The following is a 23,603-nucleotide window of genomic DNA, read 5'->3' on the forward strand; positions in this document are numbered from 1 at the left end:
CTCAGGAGTAGGGGTGGGCTCAAAATGGCCCTGCCCCGATGAGGTAGAGTAGGAGTCTAGGGGTCACCGGCTCCCAAATGTGTATGTCATCCAATAGTGCCGATGTAAGTCACCGGCTCCTCTGTTTTCTCTGTTTTTCTCTGCTTTCATCGTGACTTATGCCTTTCTTTTCTTGCAGTGTTTTGAGGCGGCACAATCCTTTGGCACAGGCACCATAGAAGAGCGTCGCCCTTCGAGTGAGGCGGCAACCGTCGGTTGATGTCGGACCCATCTCGGGCAGGAGCGGCGCCGGTGCTACAATGTCGCCGGACATTTAGGCGCCACCCATGGAGGTGCCTGTGCCCCTGGTGGGATAGGCGGGTGCTGAGGCTCGAAGGACGCCCTCGAAAGTCACCGAGCAATCGGCAATGGAGGCGATACCGTTTCCAACGATGAGACGGATGGAGCTTCCGACCACACTCGTGGCGCCGACCACTGCGGGTGCGATGTAGCTGGACGAGACCCCACCGACGCAGGAGGAGGTGGCGGCGGTTGTGACGGGTGGGCCACAACCAGAAGCTACCGTGGCGGCACCCAAGGCTGCGGTGCGGCCCGCACCACCGGTGACCCAAGTGACAGTGTCCGATGTGGGCTAGACGGAGGGGGACGTGGCCGAGGGGTCCCCGAACGTCGTGGTGGTGGTGGAGGGGACCAATGGGGAATCGTCTGTGGCCCTGATGTCGAAGGGAAGCCACTCACCCACTTGGGGCGAGCCTCTGCTCTGGTGGACACATCCGCATTACCTAACGTCGACACTCTTCACCCTCGACTATGCTGCTGAAAGCATGATGCGGGAGAGTCTCGATGAGGGGATTGCGGCCATGCTAGAAGCCTTGAACCTTGCCAGGGGTGCCCTACGTGATGTTGTCATTCCCATTGGTTAGGTATTCACTTAATCTTGCCTCTCGACCTCTTCTTTCTTCATGTATTTTTTCTGTTCTGACCATTATCTTCTTTCAATCCCACATCGCTCATAGCCGAGAGAAATCTTGGTTCCTTCATGAGCAGAAGGGGAACAAGGACTGGCTCATCGAAGAGGCACGACTGCGCGGGGATGTGACCACCCAGCTCATTGCCGCCTAGCAAAGGTTGGCCAAGCTGACCCCCCTTGACAGGGAGGTGGGCGATCTCCGACTGTGGGAGGTTGAGGCTCGTCGGGACGCGAAGGAGGCCGAGAAGGCATTCGAGGAACTATCGACGAGGGCATGGCAAGATGAAGAGGAGGCCGCCAAAGTCAGGAGGGAGCGAGACGAGCTGCTCTAGAGGGACACCGAGTCCCGCCAGCGGATCCTCGACCTTTTTGCTGAGGCTAAGAAGGAGCGGGAGTGGAGGCTTGGAGCCGAGGACATGTTCACGGCCCTGGAGCAGAGGGCAAATCTGGATGCTGAGGCGGTTGCCCGGCTACACAAGGAGCGGGACGAGCTGCTGAAAACTGTGAGGAGGTTCTACTCGGAGCATGGCGCATCCATGAGGAGCGCAACTAGGCCATCTGAGAGCATGACGAGGCGCAATAGAAGATCGGCTCTCTCCAGGCCGAGCTCGGTACCGCAACAACTCGAAGGCTGGAGGCCAAGGGCGTCTCTGCCGGGCAGGCCGCGGACATCACCGAGGCGAGGAAGAACCTTCAGGCAGAGAATGATGAGCTCGGAATCCTGAACGCCGCCCTCAGCATGGTATGCGATGACCTAGAGGTGGTGTGGTCGGAGGGGACCAGTTCGCTCATAGCCCGTGCCGTTGATATCACGGCGCAGGTGCGCCAGCTCGAGGGGGACGCTCTTCATGCTAGGATCACCCAAGCCTTTGCAATTGCTCATTCGCATTACGCGGACAGCTTTGACTTAAAGACGATGAGCCTTGGTTTCGCACCTGGCTATGAAGCCTCTGAGCTGGATGAGATAGAGATGGCGGTGGCTCCTCTTGCGCGGGACCTAGCGGACAGAGTCAAAGACATAGTTCTCCCCTAGAGGGGCTAGTTAGTCAAATAGGTCAGATGAATGTTATTGTAATCTGTGGACAAGTGCCGACCCTTATGTATCATAAAAACAAATTCATAATTTCATTCTGTTTGATTGCACCTGTTTTCTTCCCTTTTGTATGCGAAAAAAGGGCTCACGTATTCCAACCCTTCCGTTCGTTAAGACCGTAGGGCCCGAGGTGTAAGAGGGAAACTTCGACCACGCTGGTGAGCAAAGACACCGTAGCCGCTGAGGCATAGGTTTTTTGCAGTCCAACCAGGCATGCTCAGTTATTCATTTCCGCAAACCTTTCCACTAAACTTAACGTGAGGAAGAGGTCTAGCACGGCGACTATTTCAAAAAGGGGTGTATTTATACCCTTATCAGCCCCCGAGTGAGATCCAGCCCCTTGCCATTGCTGGGTCAAATGTCACTGAAGGTCGAGGAGAGGATAGCGAAACTAGTAGGAGAAAGTATCTCTTGTAATCGCACATACCCCCTCCCTAGGGTCTTAGCTATCGTTCTGCGACCGTGCATTCGGTCTCCTTGCAAGTCCCAACTTTTCTCGAGCCCCGCGCGTAGCGGGGATTCGATCGAGGGTCGGCTCATTTTTGTGATTGTCGCCCCGTCCACAGTTTTTGCAACTGGAGGGGTTGGGTTAACGTCACTTGCCTTGACGGCTCGAGTGACGCGCTTAGTGAGCTCGCTAATGGGCATGTTCAAACGGGAATCTGGTGCCGTCGTTCACGACGGGGTTGGCAAAGCCCTCGCGTGGCATTCCGTTGCTCCATAACCCGCCTTCCAATATATTCCCCCTCAATGGGGATTCTATAGGCTCGGCTAGAGGCTAGGATCGAACGAGAAAGTCGAGATGGGGCCACAGGGGCTCATCTGCATTTTCTCCCCTGGCTCTTTGTTCGACGCAAGGCGGCCTCGGGCCCTTCGTGGGCTAGCCTTCAAACCCTGGTCTCCCAATTTAGGGTCGGGTGGCTCGAGCCCCCGGGCCCAGTGGGTCTCGGCAGGGGTTGGCCATGTTCCATGCGTCACCCCGTCCTCGGTTTCCACAACTGGAGGGGCTAAGCTAACGACACTTGCCTCGATGGCTCAAGTGTTGCGCTCGGTGAGCTCGCTAATGGCATGTTTGAGTGGAATCCGGGTCCGTCATCCGCTGACGGGGTTGGCAGAGCCCTCATGTGGCATTTGACTACTTCTCAACCTACCTCCCGACAGATGCCCGAGCCGTTCGATAGGCTCGGGTGGCCCGTTGGCCTCTCCTCGATGGAGATTCTATGGGCTTGGCTCGAGGTTAGAATCAAATGAGAAAGATCGAGATGTCCATGTCCGCTTCTAAGTGGGGTCGGGCAAGGCCGCTGGGGCTCATCTCGGTTTTTCTCCTCTGGCTCTGTTTGATGCGAGGCAGCCTCGAGCCCTTCATGGGCTGGCCTTCGAACCTCGGTCGGTCACCGCTCATATCGAATGAGAAGACTACCGCTTCGTGACGCGTCGTGAAGCGTTGTGATGTAGCAATTGCATATGCAATGCTTGGATGTATGGGATGAATGGATGAATGAATGAATGATTATGTGATGGACAAAGAAAGGTGGGGATCAGTAAAGTTAACTCTCTGGCACGAGTGATGGGTTCTGGGAGCTCTTACCGGATATTTCCATGTGGGGTCTGGGTCCGTCGTTCGTGATAGGGCTGGTGTATCCTGCATGAGCATCCTAGTCTTCTGTATCTATCTCTCAGCAGCGGTCCAAGCCGTTCGATCAACTTGGGCGACCCACCGGCCTCTCCTCGATGGAGATTCCACAGGTAGACCCCTCCAAACCCTTCTCGAGAAGGTGGAGGCTAAAGCTCGGGATACGGAGACAAAGACTTTGATTACACTGGTGAGTAAACATGCCATAGCTGCTGGGGCGTAAGGTCCTAGCGGTCCAACTAGGTTCACTCAAAGTTTGTGCCCGCACACCGTACTACGAGGACATAGTCGACCTCTCCCACCTCCTCCGCTCCCTGAAATACCCTGCTGTTGACATGGGGGTTGGCCTCGATGACTTCGCCGAACTCTTGTCACAGGCATGAGGACAGGATGCCGCTCCCATCGGATTCCACTTCCACCAGTGTCCGCCGTTCTTGGATGGCGGTGGTGGTGGCGGAGGAGGAGCCCAGCGGCAGCAATCTTCCCTCGCCACCCAGAACGCCATCGCCGCCGACAGAGCCCAACAACGTCAGCGCAGCATCAGAGCTCTGCGTTCTCGGATGGCGTGGAAGAGGACGGCAACACCAAGGCAGAGGCCACCGCAACCTTTATGGCTGGTGATGCCGACAACGCCACACTGGCCTTGGCCTTCTACGCCACCCAGAATGGGGGAAACATGGACATGCTCAACATGGCGTTCCACAAAGACATGGAGGAGGCCAAAAAGTTCTTGCATACCAACAATAGCCTTCTCATTGACCTTGACAATACCTCTGGCAAATCCTTGCCGAAAGACACAGACAGCAAGCCCTCCACTACCTTTGTTGCTACCCAAGTGAAAAAGGAGGAGGAGGAGGAGCAAGTGGTGAATGCAATATCTATGTTTGGGGAAGTAGAAGCGCCAATGGCAGGTGCCGCATGAACCGCCACACTGAGGATGATTTGGAGGCGGAGATAGGCAGGCACAACAAGCTGATGATGCCGGAATATGATGAAACCGGCGCCAATGAGCTGTATGACGAGATTATGACCTGTGACTATGTGGCGTTCATGAAGCGCATGGAGGACCTATGCATCGCCATGGACAACGAGTCTGAGAAGAGCGCAAGGTAGGTCGGTAGGAAGGGGGCGCGGGGGATGTAGAATCTCGTGAACGAAGTCATCGACCTACGCACCATGCTTGTAACACCCTCGGTGTTACACCGTAAATCATTTACTAAAACATGTCATGAGCATCATGTTTATGTGTTAATGCATGTGATAAAGTGTGTAGATCAATTTCTATAACTCGAAACGATCAACGAAAATGTGAAACAAAAGTCGATTCGATAGTCATGTTATATCACTTAGGGTTTAAAACCAATTTTTATTAAGCACAAATGCTATAGAACATGTATGTGATACTTAAATAAAGTTTGAAGTACAAACTTTGTAGATGACAATGAAATACTTGCAGTTGAAAAATGATATTACTAGCTAATATTTCCACAGGCTTAGAAATCGCAAATGGAAATCAAATTCAGCTCAAAAACTTTGAAATTTTCAAGTCTGTCAACAGCTAGACATTGCTATGTTTAGCAATTTATTGTGAGAGATTGGGTTAAAGGGTGGTGTAGTCTTATAGCTTGATTTGGTAGTCTCATGTGCCATCTTGATCATGGTGAAGACGGTTTAGGTCTATGAGCAACTGTTTGGTCGTGTTGAGCGCTTTAAAATTCATGCATGTCACGGTTTCAGGCTGGTTGGCCGCATGGCCGCGATCACCACGCTTGGGCGCTCGGCGTCACCGCGTTGGTCGTGCGTGTGCGTGCGCGTGCTGCCGCACGCGGTCGGCCGTGGCCACCTCTGGCCTGGCTAGGTCTTGGCTGCCGCTGGCCCCGCCATGCGAAGCCGCTGCTGCTGCTGCCGACTGCTCTGCACGTGCCACGATGGAGCCGCTGCCGGTGTCATCAACTCGTGGTCGCATCCACACTACCGACCTGCCTAGCGTTGCGACGCTGTCGCTACCGACACCACTGTGACGCTATGCTGCCACCGCTTGCCTTGTCCTAGTTTGCATGTGGGCTGCCCCACGCCGTCGTCCCGCTTAATGGCGCTGCGGCCGTGCCTACCACGCCCCCACCTGCCCCCCCGCGCGCACGTGGTTTGGCCGTAGTGTCGTGTAGCGGGTGCGCAGATGCTGCCTTAAGTTCGGTCGATCGTGTCCCACCAAGGCGTGGACGAGCTGAACCCACTGTCGCGCCCCGTCTCTCTCTCCCTCTGTTTTCCGCCGCCGTCGCGTCGCGTCATGATGAAGCTAGAGAGCGAGCACCTCTCATCATTTTCCCATGCTCGCATCTCCGCCCTCACGTCTCTTCTCCAGCCGACCCCACCCCACCTTGACTCGCATCACGCCAACCTCCAATTTTGGAGCTTTGCCGCCATCGTGCCATTAAGGCCCGTCACCGCCCGTGTCATGGCCAGCCTCCACCACTTCGCCCCGCGCTAATTCCTCTACACCACTAGCTTGCCTTGGCTCCCTATTCATTGTGCACACGCTAGTCGCAGCTCTAGTGACGCCTTCTCGCTGCTGACGTGGCCGTGCCTTTGCGGTTCACCGTTCACCTCGCCGCGCACGCGTGGCTAGCCTCGCTCATATTGCCTCCGGCCAAGACGGCTTCTCGGTAAGGTCACTGGTGAGTTGTCGTGCTCACTCGCTACCCTTACCGCCTTATTGTTGCTGCGGCTCACCTGAACGTCGTCGCCATTGCCGTAGGATGCCGCCATCGTGGAGAGGTCCTTCTATGGTGTCTCAGCTCGTGTAACCGCCGCCCATCGTCTCGCATCGAACCGTAGGTGAGCGTCGGCCTCGTAGATAGGTCAGCAGGGGTCCCATGTGGCCAGCGTGAGCGCCAATGCCACCGCTCGCCGCGTTGGAGCATGTAGGGATTGCCGAGGACCTTGCCGTTGAAAAGAGGAGAAAGTTCCGAGGGTTTCGTTGCAAAGTCGCTGTCTATAGAAATAGTAACGTGGACTGTGGGTTGTTTTGCTCATAGTCCAGGGGCGTTTTTGTAAGAGTGTCAGCGCGCGGGCTTCCTCGCCTCGGGCCGCCTTCGCGCATGGGCCGCGCCTCGCATGTAAACCACCACGCGCTTTGCGCCGCGTGGGCCGTGTTGGGCCGAAATCAGTTTACCTTTTTCGTGGAGAATAGAAATACCTTTTCATTTGTATTTCTGAGCTGAACTTTGATAAATTATATAAAATCATGTAGATATCCAAAAATTATGAAACAAATTTTTTTAGGTTCCTAAAATTGTGCTATATCTGTTAGTGTATTTAGTTCATATACATACTTGTTGATGCCAGGAGCTATTAAATCATTTGAGAGTGCTTAATATTATTAGGTTAAATATTGTAGAAATTTTTGTGGCAAAATGATGATAGGTTTAGCTTTGAAAATTTTACAGTAGCTTTATGGTATTATTATATGCTCGCTGTAATTTCTGTAGCTTTAGAATAGACTTAACGTAAGGGTAGTTAAATGCTTTTTGTTTCAAATATACATTAAATCATTAGTAGAAACAAAGATATATCCTTCATTTGTAAAGTTAGGTGTTTGTTAGTTGAACTCAACACTTTACTTGATGAAGATGATAGTGAACTTAGTATCTTAGGCATTAGGGCTAGCTTAGTAGTTTACCATGTGTATTCTTAATTTAGGAGCTGCTGTTGCTAAAATACTAAGTGTTGCATCATCATCGCATGCATGTAGAGAACGAGTTGGTGGAGATCATGACCATCGGAGACCACGAGTTCGAGGAGGTGATCGAGGAGTACGAGGAGGAGATCCTCGTGGAGGTCCCGGAGCCGCCACTGATTGACTGAGCTGACACCGCATCTGCCCAAGCTAAGCCCCGGTGCATAACCCTTATTTTGAATGATCACTGTAAATATATATATGATGTGCACTTACATTACATGATTTATATTGAAACTACATGCATAGATATACCTACCTATGAGTCCTACTAGCTTAGGTCGAGTAGCTGCTATGCTTAGGTTTTTCGATAGCCTGAGTAACCTGCCATTACTCACAATATGTGATTATTATTATCACTCTCGTGATAAAATGGTGAAAAGAAATGGAGACCAGGCAGGGATATGGTACGGGTATTGGTGGGTGTAAGAGGTTGTGTCCCGTGGCTAACGGGGCATAGTTTGGTTACACTTTTTTCCCTGTCTGTGTCGGTTAAGGATCGGCCGTTGCATTAGATTCTAGTCAGGTCATAGACTTATTATCCTGAGCACATACTTGTTTATGGGAGCAGGGAAGGCTCGTTGCTCTCTTGTCGCAGGCTCCGGCTCTTTCCGGACCAACTGATTGGAGGCAGGGATGGTGGAGGTCTAAGCACCACATAGAGTCCGGGACTCAGGTGTGGGGGCGTGGAGTCCAAGTTTAGATGGGGACCTAGACCCCTTGACAGGAGAGTGATGGGTTGGTCCTGCTTGTGCCTGGGGTATAAGTGGGACATGTGTTTCGGGGTACCCAGCTGGGCACATTGATTCATGAATTTCCGGGTAATTCGGTACGACTTGTCTACAATGTAGCACTATAGTAAGAACTGGAAGATGAAAGATGATTAAATGGATCTGTTTGTTCAACTCTTGCTTGAAATTAGAACAGGTGCTTACATAGAATGGTTAGCTAATGAACTAATCATGACTGCTAATAAAATACATACATAAGGATTCACTACTAGTATTGCTTTCCACAAAAAGAAAGCCCAGCAACCCATAAAGCTTATCATATCCTTTAGAGTCGGAAATTATTTCCACTAGTCGGGTAAGTCTTGTAAGTACATTGTGTACTCAGAGTTTATTTACCCCTGTTATAGGTGTAGCTTGAAGGGTAGCTGTTGTGTCGAGGATTCTTCTGGTGGGCACAGACGAATCCTTGTATTCTACCGTTAGATGTTTATTGTAATTCCGCTGTTTAAATTCCGCACTCTGAATTTGGTATTGTAATAATGTATTTCTAAAAACTCTGGTTGTATGAAATGGACTAAGTATTGTAAACTCGTTCTCATTATTGGATCCTGGAGGAAAAACGTGGATTATTCGAGTTCTCCCTTGGGGTGTGCTCGACGGAATCCGTCCGATGTAGCTTGCTTTCGGGGTGCTTAATTAGTGTCTGGTGGAAGACGAACGCCTCCAAAGGTGTGTTATTTTGGACGGTTCTACCACAATGCTCATCCATTGCGCACAGTAGGTGGCCACCGGTGATCGCCGGTGTGCGACCGAGGTGGTGAAGCAGATCAAGCAGCACTCCTCGCCTAGAGGGGATGCCACACAGAGGCTGGCTCATTGCTTCGCCATGGGGCTAGAGGCACGGCTTGCAAGCATGGGGAGCCAGGCGTATCAGTCGCTCATGGCACAGCACACCTCGGTTGTGGAATTTCTCAAGGCATACAGGCTGTACACGGCAGCCTGCTGCTTCATGAAGGTGAGATTCATCTTCTCCCACATGACAGTTCGCGATGCCGTGGCAGGGAGGAGCAAGTTGCACATTGTGGAGTATGGTGTGCAGCATGGATTCCAGTATCCAGGTTTGTTCCATCTACTGGCAAGGAGGGAAGGTGGACCACCAGAGGTGAGGGTCACCGCAATTGCTTGTTGTCAACGGTGAGGGCTATATCGGCAACTTGATGGACGAGAGTGTTCTGGTGGACAGCCCGAGCCCTTGGGATACGGTCCGCAACAACATCCGGGAGATGCGGCCCAATTGTGTTCATCCATACCATAGTAAATGGAACATATGGTGCACCATTCTTTTTGACATGGTTCTGGGAGGCACTCTTCTTTTTCTCGGCACAATTCGACATGATCGACGCGACCATCCCAAGGGACAATGCTGAACACGGCTGCTGATCGAGCGTTATATCTTTGGGTCGTTTGCCCTGAATGTGATTGCTTGTGAGGGTGCAGACAGGGTGGAACGGCCTGAAACTTATAAGCAATGGCAGGTGCGAAACCACAGGGCTGGGCTGAGGCAGCTACCATTGAATCCAGAGGTTGTCAAGGCCGTCAGGGACAAGGTCAAGAACTTTTATCATAGAGACTTTCTCGTCGATGAGGATAACCATTGGTTGCTGCTCGGATGGAAGGGACGTGTGCCCTATGCCATGTAGACATGGGTTGTTGAGGATAATAAACCCATCTTTTAGTGCCTGAATCGAACTATAGATTATATTGATATTTGATAGACGGTCTATGTTGACCATGATCCAGCACCATGTTAATTATGATCCAGCACCTTGTGGTTCAGTGGACTTATGTTTCTAGAGAGCTTAGTGCTGAAACCTTTGAGGTAGAAACAATTAGAGCTACAAAGGTTGTAGATATAGTTCTTGATATATTGCAGAGTTGTAATAATCTACTATGTACAATGTACACTAGAATTGAAACCCTGTAGTTGACAAGTGGTTACATGTTTGACCTTTGAAGGCTTAAACCCTGAAAAGTATCTAATGATGCATGATATCCAGCAACCAGTGGTTCAGTGGACTTAAGTTTCTAAAGGGTTTAGTGCTGAAACTTGCCAGGTAGAAATAAGTAGATGCTTACAGCTACATACGTTGTGGATGTAGTTCTTGATATATTGCAGAGTTGTAATAGTATATACTATGTACACCAGAATTGGTAATAGTATACTATGTACACAAAGAATTAAACCCTGTCGCTGACAAGCAATTTTATGGGCTACATGTTTAACCTCATGTTCTTTTTTGAAGGCTTAATAAACCCTGAAAAGTATTCTGCCTTGTGAAGTTCTGTTTCTGCTGTAGCATCAAACTGTTGGCATCTCCTTCACTGCTAGGTGTAAGCAAGCATTGAAGTTGCACTGATTAATGAGAGTATTCCATTTTTCAGTCTCATTCCTTTTGGTGATATTCTGAAATGCAAATTCATTTTCCCCACAGTTTTGTGTCACAGGCCTCGGTTTTGCATCATTTCTCTCAATTCAGATAAGAACAGCGAAAAGTAGTCAAAGTATTCAGGATTAAGTTGAGATTGTTTCTGCTGTTCCTTCACAAACACGGACACCGTGGACAAGATCTTGTCGCCGTCATGGTCGCCAGCTCGCCATCCTGGAACCTTCCCCCCGTGTTGCCCCTCCTCGGCAGGCTGCTCCTTCAAATTTCCCACCGTCAAAGCTGCGGCCGTCGTCCTCACTTGCCTTTCCCCACGAAACATAGCACTCTAATAAGCTAGCAGCAGGCTGATTCACCACGCAAAGATCCGATTTTGACCACTGGCGAGCCATGTCCGCCACGCCGGAGGAGTTCCTAGCATAGGGGGCCTACCTCGCCGCCCCCGAACCCTTCTCCCCCTCAATCTTCCTCGACCTACCCCCGACGCCCCGCCTTGACGGTGATGACCCGACCTCCGATGACCCTGCCTCCTCCGACGACCTCGTCCTCCCCTTCATCTCGCGGATGCTCATGGAGGAGGACATCGACGACAAGTTCTTTTACTAGTTCCCCGACCACCCCGCGCTCCTCAGCGCGCAGCAGCCGTATGCACAGATCCTCTCCGACGCCATCGCCGCCGTCACCAGCTCAGGGACCGGCGCCAACTCCACCCTCTCCTCGTCCTCCTCCGCCCCCGCATCTGCCGACCCCACCTGGCCCTACGACCCAATCGAGTTCTCCCAGCTGCTGCGCTCCCCTCCGTACCCAGACATGGGGGTGGGGCTCGATGACTTCACCGCCGATGAGGTCAACATCGTCTTCCTGCCGGGACAAGATGCCACGTTCTAGCCGAATCCGGCCTTCTTGGATACCGCCGGTGGCGGCGGCGGAGGCCAACGGCTTAGTGCTTCCCTCACCGCCCAGAACGCTGGCGGTGGTGGAGCCCAACAGCAGCGTGCTTCCCTCGTTGCCCAGGACGCCGGCGGTGGCGTGGGCATCCAGAGGTCGGCATGCGCGGAGGAGGAGACGAAGACAGAGGCCACCACCTTGCCTGCCGGTGATGGTGACAATGCTGCGCTGTTTTCGGCCTTCTTCGGTGCCCAGAATGGGGAAAATATGGACATGCTCAACATGGCGTTCCTCAAAGGCATGGAAGAGGCCAAGAAATTCTTGCCCACCAATAATAGCCTTCTGATCGACCTTGACGACACCTCTGGCCAATCCTTGCCTACAGAGAGAGACATCAAGCCATCCACTGCCTTTGTTGCTACCCAAGTGAAGGAGGAGGAGGTGGATGGAATATCAATGTTTGGAGGAAGTAGCAATGGCAGGGGCCGCAAGAACCGTCACTCCCAAGAGGACATGGAAGTGGACACCGGCAGAAACAGCAAACTGATGATGCCTGAACAGGAAGAAACCGGTGCTAGTGAGCTGTTCGACGAATTAATGTCCTGCAAATATGATGGATTCTTGAAACATATGCAGGATCTACGCATCGCCATGGATAGCGAGTCTGAGAAGAGTGCCAGGAAGGTGAGCGGGAAGGGCGCGCGGGGGAAGCAGCATGGGAACGAGTTTGTTGACCTGCACACCATGCTCATCCATTGCGCACAGGCAATGGCCGCAGGCGATCGCCGAAGTGCAACCGAGATGCTGAAACAGATCAAGCAGCACTCCTCTCTCAGAGGGGATGCCACATAGAGGTTGGCCTATTGTTTTGCAAAAGGACTGGAGGCCCAACTTGCTGGCACAGGGAGCCAGGTGTACCAGTCGCTCGTGGCAAAACGCACATCGGTTGTGGAGTTCCTCAAGGCATACAAGCTATTCTTAGCGGCCATCAGCCTGGGTAAGGTGCATATCATCTTCTCCAACAGGAACATCGTGGATGCCGTGGCAGGGAGGACCAAGTTGCACATTGTGGCATATGGTGTACAGTATGGTTTACAGTGGCCAGGCTTGCTACATCTCCTGGCAGGTAGAGAAGGTGGACCTCCAGAGGTGAGGTTCACTGGCATTGACCTTCCGCATCCTGGGTTCCGCCCAGCCTACCAGATTGAAGAAACAGGTCACCGGCTTAGCAGCTGTGCCTGTGAATTCAGCGTGCCGTTCAAGTTCCATGCTATAGCAGCAAGGTGGGAGACGGTCTGTGCCGAGGACCTCAAGATTGATCCAGATGAGGTGCTTGTTGTGAACAGCGAGTGCCACTTCGGCAACTTGATGGATGAGACTGTTGACGTTGACACCCGAAGCCCCAGAGATTTGGTGCTGAATGTTAGCTAATCTACTGCACTTTGTGTGAAACACAGCAGAGGAAGGTGGCGCCGACTTTGCCCCCTGCTGTAATACAATAGCCGCTGTAGGTGCAGGCGTCGCATGGCTCACCTGCGGCACTGTAGGCACATGCAGTGGCCGGCGCAGAGTTAGCCCTGTATGCTTATCTAGTTACTGTTACAGCATGTGCACTGTACTTTAGTTAGATAGATAGAGTTGTATAAATAGGGCACCGAGGCAACTCAGTAAAGAGAGCTCAGATTTGCCATCACACAGACAGGGCCTCGGCCAACGTTGTTGTCTTGTATTGTGCATACTTGTTCTGTTCTCCCTTCTTCTTCTAGCTCGATCCGTAGTGTGTGGGTACGGACACAACCGGTATAGTGGTTTGGGAGACTAGTGGTCTGGGAGACTAGTGGTCTGGGAGACCAGTGGTCTGAGACTAGTGGTCTGGAGACTAGTTCACTATCGTCAGCCGGTGATTCCATGGGCCAACAAGTGGTATCAGAGCCATACAAGCGCCGTCGTCATTCTAACCGATGGCGAGGACATGCGGTTTGGAGTTGGGCGATGGCAGTGGCACTGTCATAGCTGCCCAGCCACTACCGGAGGTAGTTGTCCGCACGGTGCGAGAGGTCAGCGGCACCACTTGGTCGACGCTGACTCGCACTAACTATGGAGAGTGGTCGGTGATCATGAAGGTCAAGCTCAGAGCCCGACGGCTCTAGAATGCTGTTGACAAGGGCACCGACGTGGAAGAAGACGACAAGTCAACGTTGGAGGCTATCATCGCTGCTGTACCGGCGGAGTACAGGGAACCGTTGGGGACGAAGAGCTCAGCTAAGGAGGCGTGGGAGGCCATTGCGGCGATACGCGTCGGTTCCGACCGCGCAAAGAAGGCAACGGCCCAGCTTCTGAAGCAGGAGTATGCAAACCTCAAGTTCAAGGATGGTGAAACAGTGGAGCACTTTTCCCTCCGCCTGCAGACGCTCATCAGCAAGCTGAAGAGCCACGGCGTCACCATCGACGAAGAGGAGGCGGTCTCCAAATTCCTCCACTCCGTGCCGGCAAAGTACATCTAGATCACTCTCTCCATAGAGACGATGCTGGACTTGTCAACCCTCACCATCGAGGATGTGGCAGGCCGTCTGCGGGCGGTGGATGAGTGCCTGGAGCAGGCAACAGCAACGAAGGATAGTGGGAAACTCCTGCTGACGGAAGAGGAGTGGGCTGCTCGGCGAAACTCCGGGAAGGCAGCCTCCTCCAGTCGCGGTGGCAACGGCAAACATCGCGGCAGGGCTTCTTTGGAGAAGAAGCAAATTGACTCCAACGCCTGTCGGTGTTGCGGGAAGATGGGTCATTGGGCACGGGAGTGCCCAAATCGCAAGAAGGAAAAGAAGGCTCAAGCTCACCTGGCAAAAGCCGATGATGAGGATGAGGCCACTATCCTTATGGCGACGTTCTGTGCACTACACAATGTCGAGGCCATGGAGAGGGAAGAGGCAACGACGGTGGAAGGATCTAGCAAGGCCCTGAAGACCGTCAACCTCGACGAACCACACGCCCAAGTCCATCTTGGGCATGTGGGCGTCGACCAGGAGCAGCGGTGGTATCTGGACTCTGGTGCCAGTAACCACATGACGGGTTCCAAGGACTCCTTCTCCGAGCTCGACGGTGATGTTACCGGTACGGTGAAGTTTGGTGACAGCTCAAGGGTGGCTATCCAAGGGCGCGACACCATCATCTTCAGATGCCAGAATGGGGAGCACCGCACGCTAACGGATGTATACTACATCCCGCAGCTGCGTTCCAGCATCATCAGCATTGGTCAGCTGGATGAGCACGGTAGCGAGGTTCTGATCAAGGACGGCGTTCTGAGGATCAGAGACCGGGAGCAGCGACTTCTCGCCAAGGTGAAGAGGTCCCTGAACCGGTTGTACCTACTCGACCTGAAGGTAGAGCAACCGGTTTGCCTGGCGGCAAGGCACTCCGAGGAACCGTGGATGTGGCATGCCCGGTTCGGACATCTCAGCTTCGACGCGCTTGGTCGGCTGGGGAAGATGATCCGAGGGCTACCCCACATCAAACACGGAGGCGAGCTGTGTGATAGCTGCCTGGCCGGGAAGCAGAGAAGGCTACCTTTCCCAAAGGCGACCAAGTATCGCGTGAAGGAAGCTCTTGAGCTAGTTCACGGCGACCTCTGCGGGCCGATCACGCCTGCTACATGCGGTGGTCGACAGTACTTCCTCCTACTCGTGGACGATTGTAGTCGCTACATGTGGCTGCAACTCCTTACGAGCAAGGACAAAGCGACGGTGGCGATCAAGAAGTTCAAGACGCGCGCGGAGGCCGAGAGCGGCAAGAAGCTCCGTGTACTGAGGACTGATCGGGGTGGCGAATTCACTTCGGTGGAGTTTGCTACGTACTGCGCGGATCAAGGTGTGGGGCAACATCACGCCGTGCCATACTCGCCACAACAGAATGGCGTGGTGGAGCGACAGAACCAGACAGTGGTCGACATGGCCCGATCCATGATGAAGGCCAAAGGGATGCCGGCAAAGTTCTGGAAAGAGGCGGTGACCACGGCGGTGTTCATCCTCAACCGCGCTCCAACCAAAGCCCTAACGGGCAAGACGCCGTTCGAAGCTTGGTACGGGAGCAAGCCGAACGTGTCATTCCTCCAGACATTCGGTTGCATCGGCCACGTCAGGAAGACGAAGCTGGAGGACAGGAGCACACCCATGGTGTTCCTGGGCTACGCGGAGGGTACCAAGGCGTACCGGCTCTATGACCCACGCGGAGACAAGGTGACTGTCTCGCGCGATGTTGTGTTCAACGAGGAGGCAGCTTTGGACTGGCACAGTCCGAGCACGGGGGAAGCAGGTGGCTTCACCAACACCTTCGTCGTCGAGCACTTGGTCATCCACGGCGGTGGAGACGCTGCGGAACAGGTGCCACGCACTCCGGGAGGAGCGCCGAGCACTCCGGCGGTAGAGTCGAGCACTTCTGGGGCAGTGCCGAGCACTTATGGAGGAATGCCGAGCACGCCAGGAGTAGAGCCAGGAGGTTTTGCAGTGGTGGCAACCACTTCAGGACGGGTGCCGAGCACTCCCGTGGCGGAGCCAAGACGTCTTATTGTGGTTCTGACCACTCCAAGACTGAGGCTAGGCACTCCTACAGTATGGCCGAACACTGTAGGAGTTATGACGAGTAGTCCAGAAGCAGTGCCGAGCACTTCAGGTGCTATGCAGGGCACTCCGGCGGAAGAAGGAACTCCATCACCACCGATCGAGTTCGCCTCACCTCCAAGTGACATCACCAAGTTCGTGGACGCCTACCACGAAGGTGAGGAGTTGAGGTTTCGCGGGCTGGACGACATCGTCGGCGGCACAGGTCCCTCAGGTCTAGCGGGTAGGCTGCTCAACGACGCAGAGCTGCTACTCATCAGTGCAGAGGAACCACCCACGTTCGCGCTAGCCGAGCGCGATGGAAACTGGCGACGGGCAATGCTGGAGGAGATGAAGGCGATCGAGGAAAATGAGACTTGGCAGCTCGTCGATCCACCCCCAGGATGCCGTCCGATCAGCCTGAAGTGGGTGTACAAAGTCAAAAGGGACGAGCTCGACACCATTGTCAAGTACAAGGCGCGCCTCGTCGCCCGAGGCTTTGTCCAGCGCGAGGGCATCGACTTCGAGGAGGTCTTTGCACCAGTAGCGCGCATGGAGTCGGTCCGTTTGCTACTTGCTTTGGCGGCAGCAAAGGACTGGCGCGTCCATCACTTGGACGTTAAATCGGCCTTCCTCAATGGTGAGCTGGCGGAAACGGTCTTCGTCAGGCAACCTCTAGGGTTCGCTGTCAAGGGAGAGGAGCACAGGGTGCTCCGACTACGCAAAGTGCTCTACGGGCTGAGGCAAGCCCCTCGAGCGTGGAACGCCAAGCTTGACACCACGCTGGGCGAGCTTGGGTTTCAGAAGTGCACAACCGAGCACGCGCTCTACACGTGACGACAGGGGAAGGAAGAACTCGTGGTCGGCGTGTATGTGGATGACTTAATCATCACCGGTGCGCGCACGGAGGATATCAACAGCTTCAAGCGAGAGATGGAAGCTCATTTCCGAATGAGCGATCTCGGCGCTCTCTCATACTACCTCGGCATCGAGGTGAGACAGGGGAAGGAGAAACTCATGCTCGGGCAAAGCACGTATGCCTCCAAGCTGTTGGAGAGGAGCGGCATGGTGGAGTGCAAGCCATGCGTGACTCCGATGGAGGAGCGGCTGAAGCTGATGAAGGACAGCATCGCGGCAAAAGTAGATGCAACACTCTACCGGAGCATCATCGGCGGTCTGCGCTACCTAGTCCACACAAGGCCGGACATTGCGTTCGCCATGGGATACGTCAGTCGCTTCATGGAGGATCCTAGAGAGGATCACTGGGCTGCGGTGAAGCGACTACTACGCTACGTCAAGGGGACGGTGAATCATGGAATCATCTTCCCAAAGACCAGGGGAAGTAGGCTGCAGCTCATGGTATTCAGCGATGCAGACATGGCGGGGGACATCGATGGATGACGGAGCACCTCTGGCGTAGTCGTCTTCCTCAGGTCGGCCCCAATTTCATGGCTGTCGCTGAAACATAAGGTGGTGGCGCTATCTACGTGCGAGGCAGAGTACGTAGCAGCGGCCACAGCGGCGTGCCAAGTTGTGTGGCTACGTCGGCTGCTGGGCGAGCTAACCGGCGTGGAAGCTCACCCACCAGCACTGATGGTAGACAACCAGCCCGCTATCGCCCTCGCGAAGAATCCGGTTCTGCACGACCGGAGTAAACACATTGACGTGAAGTTCCACTTCCTCAGGGACTGTGTTGATGGAGGGCAGATCGTCATCGAGTTTGTCGAAACTGGTCGGCAACTCGCGGATGTCCTCACCAAGCCGCTCAGACGACTTCGACTCACGGAGCTGAAGGAGATGATCGGCATGGAGGGGGTGCAAGGGTTAGCAGTAGGATTCGGGGAAGATTGTTAGCTAATCTACTGCCACCTTGTGTGAAACACAGCAGAGGAAGGCGGTGCCGACTTTGTCCCCTGCTGTAATCCAGTAGCCACTGTAGGTGCAGGCGCCGCATGGCTCACCTGCGGCACTGTAGGCACATGCAGTGGCCGACGCAGAGTCAGCCCTGTATGCTTATCTAGTTACTGTTACAGCATGTGCGCTGTACTTTAGTTAGATAGATAGAGTTGTATAAATAGGGCACCAAGGGAACTCAGTAAAGAGAGCTCAGATTTGCCATCACACAGACAGGGCCTCGGCCAATGTTGTTGTCTTGTATTGTGCGTACTTGTTCTGTTCTTCCTTCTTCTTCTAGCTCGATCCGTAGTGTGTGGGTACGGACACAACCGGTATAGTGGTCTGGGAGACTAGTGGTTTGGTCTGGGAGACTAGTGGTCTGGAGACTAGTTCACTATCGTCAGCCGGTGATCCCGTGGGCCAACTGAACAACATTCGAAAGATGCGACCCAATATTTTCATCCATATTGTCAATAGTGGCACATATGGTGTTCCATTCTTCCTGACACGGTTCCGAGAGGCACTGTTCTACTACTCAGCACTATTTGACATGCTGGATGCAACCATTCCCCGGGATAATGATGAACGGCTGCTGATCGAGAGGGATACTGTTGGGCGATGTGCCCTGAATGTTATTGCTTGTGAGGGTGCAGATAGGTTGGATCGCTCTGAGACTTATAAGCAATGGCAGGTGCGGAACCACCGGGCTAGGCTCAAGCAGCTACCGTTGAATCCAGAGGTTGTAAAGCTTGCGAGGGTTAAGGTCAAGAACTATTACCACAAAGACTTTCTCATCGATGAGGATCATCGATGGTTGTTGCAGGGATGGAAAGGGCGGGTCCTCTTTGCCATGTCAACATGGGTTGCTGAGGATAATAACTCCATCTTTTAGCTGCTTCACTTCGCCTTGTTTTGGATTATGAATGATATTGATGCTTGATAGATGGTCTGTCTTTATTTTACCACCAAACTATGACCCAGCATCTGTGGCCTAGAGGGTTTTAGTGCTGAAACTTTGTAAGCTAGAAATAAGTAGAACAATAAATGCTTAGAGGCTTAGAGCTACATAGGATGTAGATATAGTTCTAGATATGTTGCAGAATTATGATGTGTACACCACCTGTAACTGCTAAGCAATTTTATTGATTACTTATTCGACTTTTTTTCTGTCTCTTCCAGTTCTGTTTCTTCTGTATCACTAGACTGTTGGCATTTCCCTTGTGTCTAGGCGTGATTATCAAAGTTGCTCTGTTTAATCAAAGTATTCTATTTGGCTCGATATCTTCCATCATTTTCTCATCCAGACAAGTACAGCTAAAAGTGTTCACTAGATTCGGGATAATGTGATGTTTCTGCAATATGGGAAGAGTCAGGCTTGTATCAGCTCGAGGATGCATTCAAATTTATGCATCTGACAGTTATAATGGTTTTTTGTGGTGTTTGTAATGATCCTTTATCATATATTAGCAATAAATAAAGATCGTCTGCAGCAAATCTGCTAGGACTCTACTATACCGATCTTCCATAAAGCTACAGCTGCCTTGGATAAACTTACTGTTCAAAGTCTGATGCTTCTTGTTTGCACTAGTCATTTCTTGCACTGTGTTTTTCCTTGTACAATATTTTTGCCTGTTTGTTCAATCTCATAGGCTGAGCATTTGTGGTTCTATGTCTTGTTTATTTCTTTTCCAGGTTTGGAGCACTAACAATTTGGTTCATCTGTGCATGTGTGGAACAGGGGAGATCACCTGACCAAACCTGGACAAGTTGATTATGACTGGCTGACATTGGGACAACTGAAGCAGATAAAGATTAGTCTGTCTTTTGTTCTGTTCATCCATATTACTATATTCAGCATATATTGGTACCTGTTTGTCATAGGGAGTACAGTTTCGACTGAATAGTCGGCATCATTTTCTCGTCCAGACAGGTCACAGGTATTTTAATTAAGTGTATTACATTCCCAGCTGACCATAGTTAAAATTTCTGCTGTGTATTCTCCTCCAAAAGAAAGAAAGAACCTTTTTTAGCCAAGACTGGTACCTGTTTGCATGTATTCTGCTGTGTATTTGATAGAACCTTTTTTGCCAAGACCGGTACCTGTTTGAATGTATTCTGCTGTGTATTTGATACTGCAGAGTTTGGTCAAGCAAAAGAAAAAAAAAGTTTTTCTGTTGTACACCACAAGACAGAGGCTACTCCTACCTAGTACTTCATGTGTTAGGCTGTCTTTAACAGGAGAACTATTGCGGAACCCAAACCCAAAATAGATATACAACAGAATAGCTATAGCCTCCAACAGAGTACCTATATGGAAGATTCAATTTTGGATGTCAGGAGAGGCATAACTCAAATCTGAGTATTCTCTCTTCTGAAGATCCATTTACAGAAAGGGTTCTTTTTTTGGATTTTGTTGTTGGAGAAGACAAAAAAAAAAAAAAGATATTAAACTCTTTGTAACGAGGCTTATTTTTTGGGTCCCGATTGCTGAGACAGTCTAGCACTTAGCAGCAGGTGTTTGATCATTTTTTTATCAAAAAAAGCAGCAGGTGTACCCTGGACTTTTTTTTTTATCAAGCACTGGTAGGACTCTCGGTAAGCCGACACCACTGTAGCATTCGTCTCCTTTCCTTCTGGATGGCGAAGAGAAACCAAAAAGCTTGAACTTTCATCCACCCACACTCTAAACAAAGCATCGCCATTCTTGGACTTTTATCTCACCAGCAGCCATGGCCGCCGCGCCCGAGGGCGAGGGCCTCTTCGCTGACCCCGAGCCCTTCTCCCCGTCCATCTTCCTCGACCTGCCCCCGACGCCCCGCCCCGATGGCAACGGCGAGGTCCCGTCCTCGTCGGATGACCTCGTCCTCCCCTTCATCACGCGGATCCTCATGGAGGAGGACATCAACGACCAATTCTTCTACCAGTTCCCCGACCACCCTGTGCTCCTCCAAGCCCAGGAACCGTACGCGCAGATCCTCTATGACGCTGCCACGGCTCGCACCAACAGCGCCGCCTCGGTCTCCCCCGCCACCGTCTCGCTGTCCTCCTCCGACGACCCAGTCCAGCTCCTCCTGTCCCCGCCGTACCCCGATACGGAACTGCACGGCTTCACCGCCGACGGTGTCGGCACCTTCTTCTTGCCGGCACAAGATGGTGGCAGCCCGGAGTTCGAGCAGAGTCCGGCCCAATTAAAGGCCACAACCTTGCCCGCCGGCGACGGTGACCACGCGGCGCTGGCCTCGGTCTTCTTCCACAGGGGAGACGCGGACGCGGAGATGCTCAACAAGGCATCCCTCAAGGGTATGGAGGAGGCCAAGAAGTTCTTACCCACCACCAACAGTCTCCTAATCGACCGTGAGGCAGAGGAGGAGGAGTTGGGCATTAATGGCAGGGGCCGCAAGGACAGGGACAGGCTCAGTTGGGATGACTTGGAGGCTGAGACGTGCAGGAAGAGCAAGCTGATGGTGCCCGAGCCTGAGGAAACTGGCGAGATGGTCGATCAAATGATTCTCAATGGACTGGAATTGTGCCTCAAAGAAATGAAGGCCCTGCGAATCACTATGGGCAGCGAGGCTAAGAAGAACACCATGAAGGGCAGAGGGAAGTCGGCACAGGGAAGGTCCAGCGCCAACGAGGCGGTGGAGTTGAGCACCTTGCTCATCCACTGTGCACAGGCCGTGGCCACGGACAACCGCCGGAGTGCGACCGAATTGCTTAGACAGATCAAGCAGCATTCGTCACCGAAGGGTGATGCCACACAGAGGTTGGCAGATTGTTTTGCAGAGGGATTGGAGGCGCGGCTGGCAGGGTCAGGGAGCCAGCTCTACAGGTCTCTCATGGCTGAGCGCATCACGGTCGTGGAGTACCTCAAGGCCTACTGGTTGTACCTGGCAGCTTGCTGTTACAAAATGACGGCATTCAGGTTCTCCAACATGACAATCCTCAAGGCCATCGCTGGGAGGAAAAAGGTTCACATTGTGAATTATGGCATGGATTATGGGGTTCAGTGGCCAAGTTTGCTATACCATATGGCGAACTTGGAGGATGGACCACCTGAAGTGAGGATCACCGGCATTGACCTCCCCCAGCCTGGATTCCGCCCAGCCGTGCGGATTGAGGAGACAGGGCGCCGGCTCAGCAATTATGCTCGTCAGCTCGGTGTCCCATTCAAGTTCCATGGCATCACGACGAGGTGGGACACAGTTCGTGTTGATGACCTGAACATTGACCCTGATGAGGTACTCATTGTCAATAGTATCATCCAGTTTGGAAATTTGATGGACGAGGGGGTCGACATCGATAGCCCAAGCCCTAGGGATGTTGTCCTCAGAACCATTCGCAAGATGCAACCAGATGCATTCATCCTTTATGTCATGAATGTCTCGTATAGTGCTCCATTCTTTGTAACACGTTTCCGGGAGGCGCTGTTCTTTTACTCTGCAATGTTTGACATGCTGGATGCCACGGCTCCACGGGATAGTCACCAGCGCTTTTTGGTTGAGCGGGGCCTCTTTAGGCAGTCTGCCCTGAATGTTGTTGCCTGTGAAGGCACGGACAGGGTGGAGCGCCCGGAGACATATAAGCAATGGCAGGTGCGGAACCACCGGGCAGGGCTAAAGCAGCTCCCATTGGATCCAGATATTGTAAAGACCTTGAGGGACAAAGTTAGGGATCAGTATCACAAGGACTTTGTCATTGATACGGATCATAATTGGCTCCTGGAAGGATGGAAGGGACGCATACTCTATGCCATGTCGACATGGGTTGCAGATGATACTGTCTCAGAACTTTAGCTGCTTTTCTCACCGCATACAGAAATATCGATGACTGCAACTATACACATGTTTCTGAATTTCTGTCTTACCAAAGAACTTCATGAGCTTCTCCGCAGCTGTGGTGGAAGGTATGCATTACTCTATGCCATGTCGACATGACACATGAGTTTCAGAATTCAGATGATGCTACCTCAGAACTTTAACGGCTTTTCATCACTACATACGGAGATATATGCCTCTGTGTTATGTGTCTCAACACACCTTATTTAAAGATGCATTGTAATGTCTTCTAATAATGTAATAGTAGATGCTTCTTTGGGTGTTCTTGTTGCTTCTTATAGCTGCATAGAATCTTAGATTAGTTCTCAGTGTGTTGATGCAGAACCTGCGTAAATGTACAACAAACTGAAAGACCATTTGTAGTACCTGCATTGTGAAGTCCACTTTGAGTTGTAACATTGTATTCCCTTGCACCTTAAAAGGGTAAACAGACACATGATTAAGCATTAAAATTGCACCTATTATTCTGTTATTCAGAGTATTGATTTCTGCTTCTTTATTTTTTGGTGATTATTTCAAATGCAAACTTATTGATAACATAATTTTCCCATTTTCTACCTAGTTTCAGATTCCCGGGGACGGTTTCCACCGAATAATTTTCTTAATTCTTTCATTCAGAGTACAGTTGAAAGAGGTGTTGTCTTTTTTTTTTATCAAACTATGGTAGGCTTATGCTGCCTACCTGTCTGATTGTTTTACTCAAAGCCTAGGGAGTACAGATGATATAGCAGCATGCCCAAGCACAAGGGAGAGGTGCTGGATGACATCTGCTTATATGTGTGATACAT

The 23,603-nt window shown here is 52.0% G+C and overlaps 1 protein-coding gene and 2 pseudogenes across 1 annotated transcript; all 3 read left to right on the forward strand.

Annotated features, from left to right (window-relative positions):
* Positions 1–1,386: 1,386 nt before the first annotated feature.
* On the forward strand, positions 1,387–9,899 carry LOC136480780 (scarecrow-like protein 34; annotated as a pseudogene).
* A 1,031-nt stretch (positions 9,900–10,930) lies between these two features.
* Positions 10,931–18,973, forward strand: LOC136482827 (scarecrow-like protein 14; annotated as a pseudogene).
* A 1,647-nt stretch (positions 18,974–20,620) lies between these two features.
* Positions 20,621–23,258, forward strand: LOC136482828 (scarecrow-like protein 9). The gene has a single exon (XM_066480015.1). It carries the CDS (start codon positions 20,710–20,712, stop codon positions 22,771–22,773), a length of 2,064 nt encoding a protein of 687 aa, XP_066336112.1. The 5' UTR covers positions 20,621–20,709; the 3' UTR covers positions 22,774–23,258.
* The last annotated feature ends 345 nt before the right edge of the window (positions 23,259–23,603 follow it).

The sequence above is a fragment of the Miscanthus floridulus genome, chromosome 9 (assembly GCF_019320115.1).
Source record: "Miscanthus floridulus cultivar M001 chromosome 9, ASM1932011v1, whole genome shotgun sequence".
Lineage (NCBI taxonomy): Eukaryota > Viridiplantae > Streptophyta > Magnoliopsida > Poales > Poaceae > Miscanthus > Miscanthus floridulus.

Bases quoted from the DNA above. Each gene is read 5' to 3' on its own strand.
- LOC136482828 (XM_066480015.1), top strand. From the start codon at position 20,710: ATGGCCGCCGCGCCCGAGGGCGAGGGCCTCTTCGCTGACCCCGAGCCC.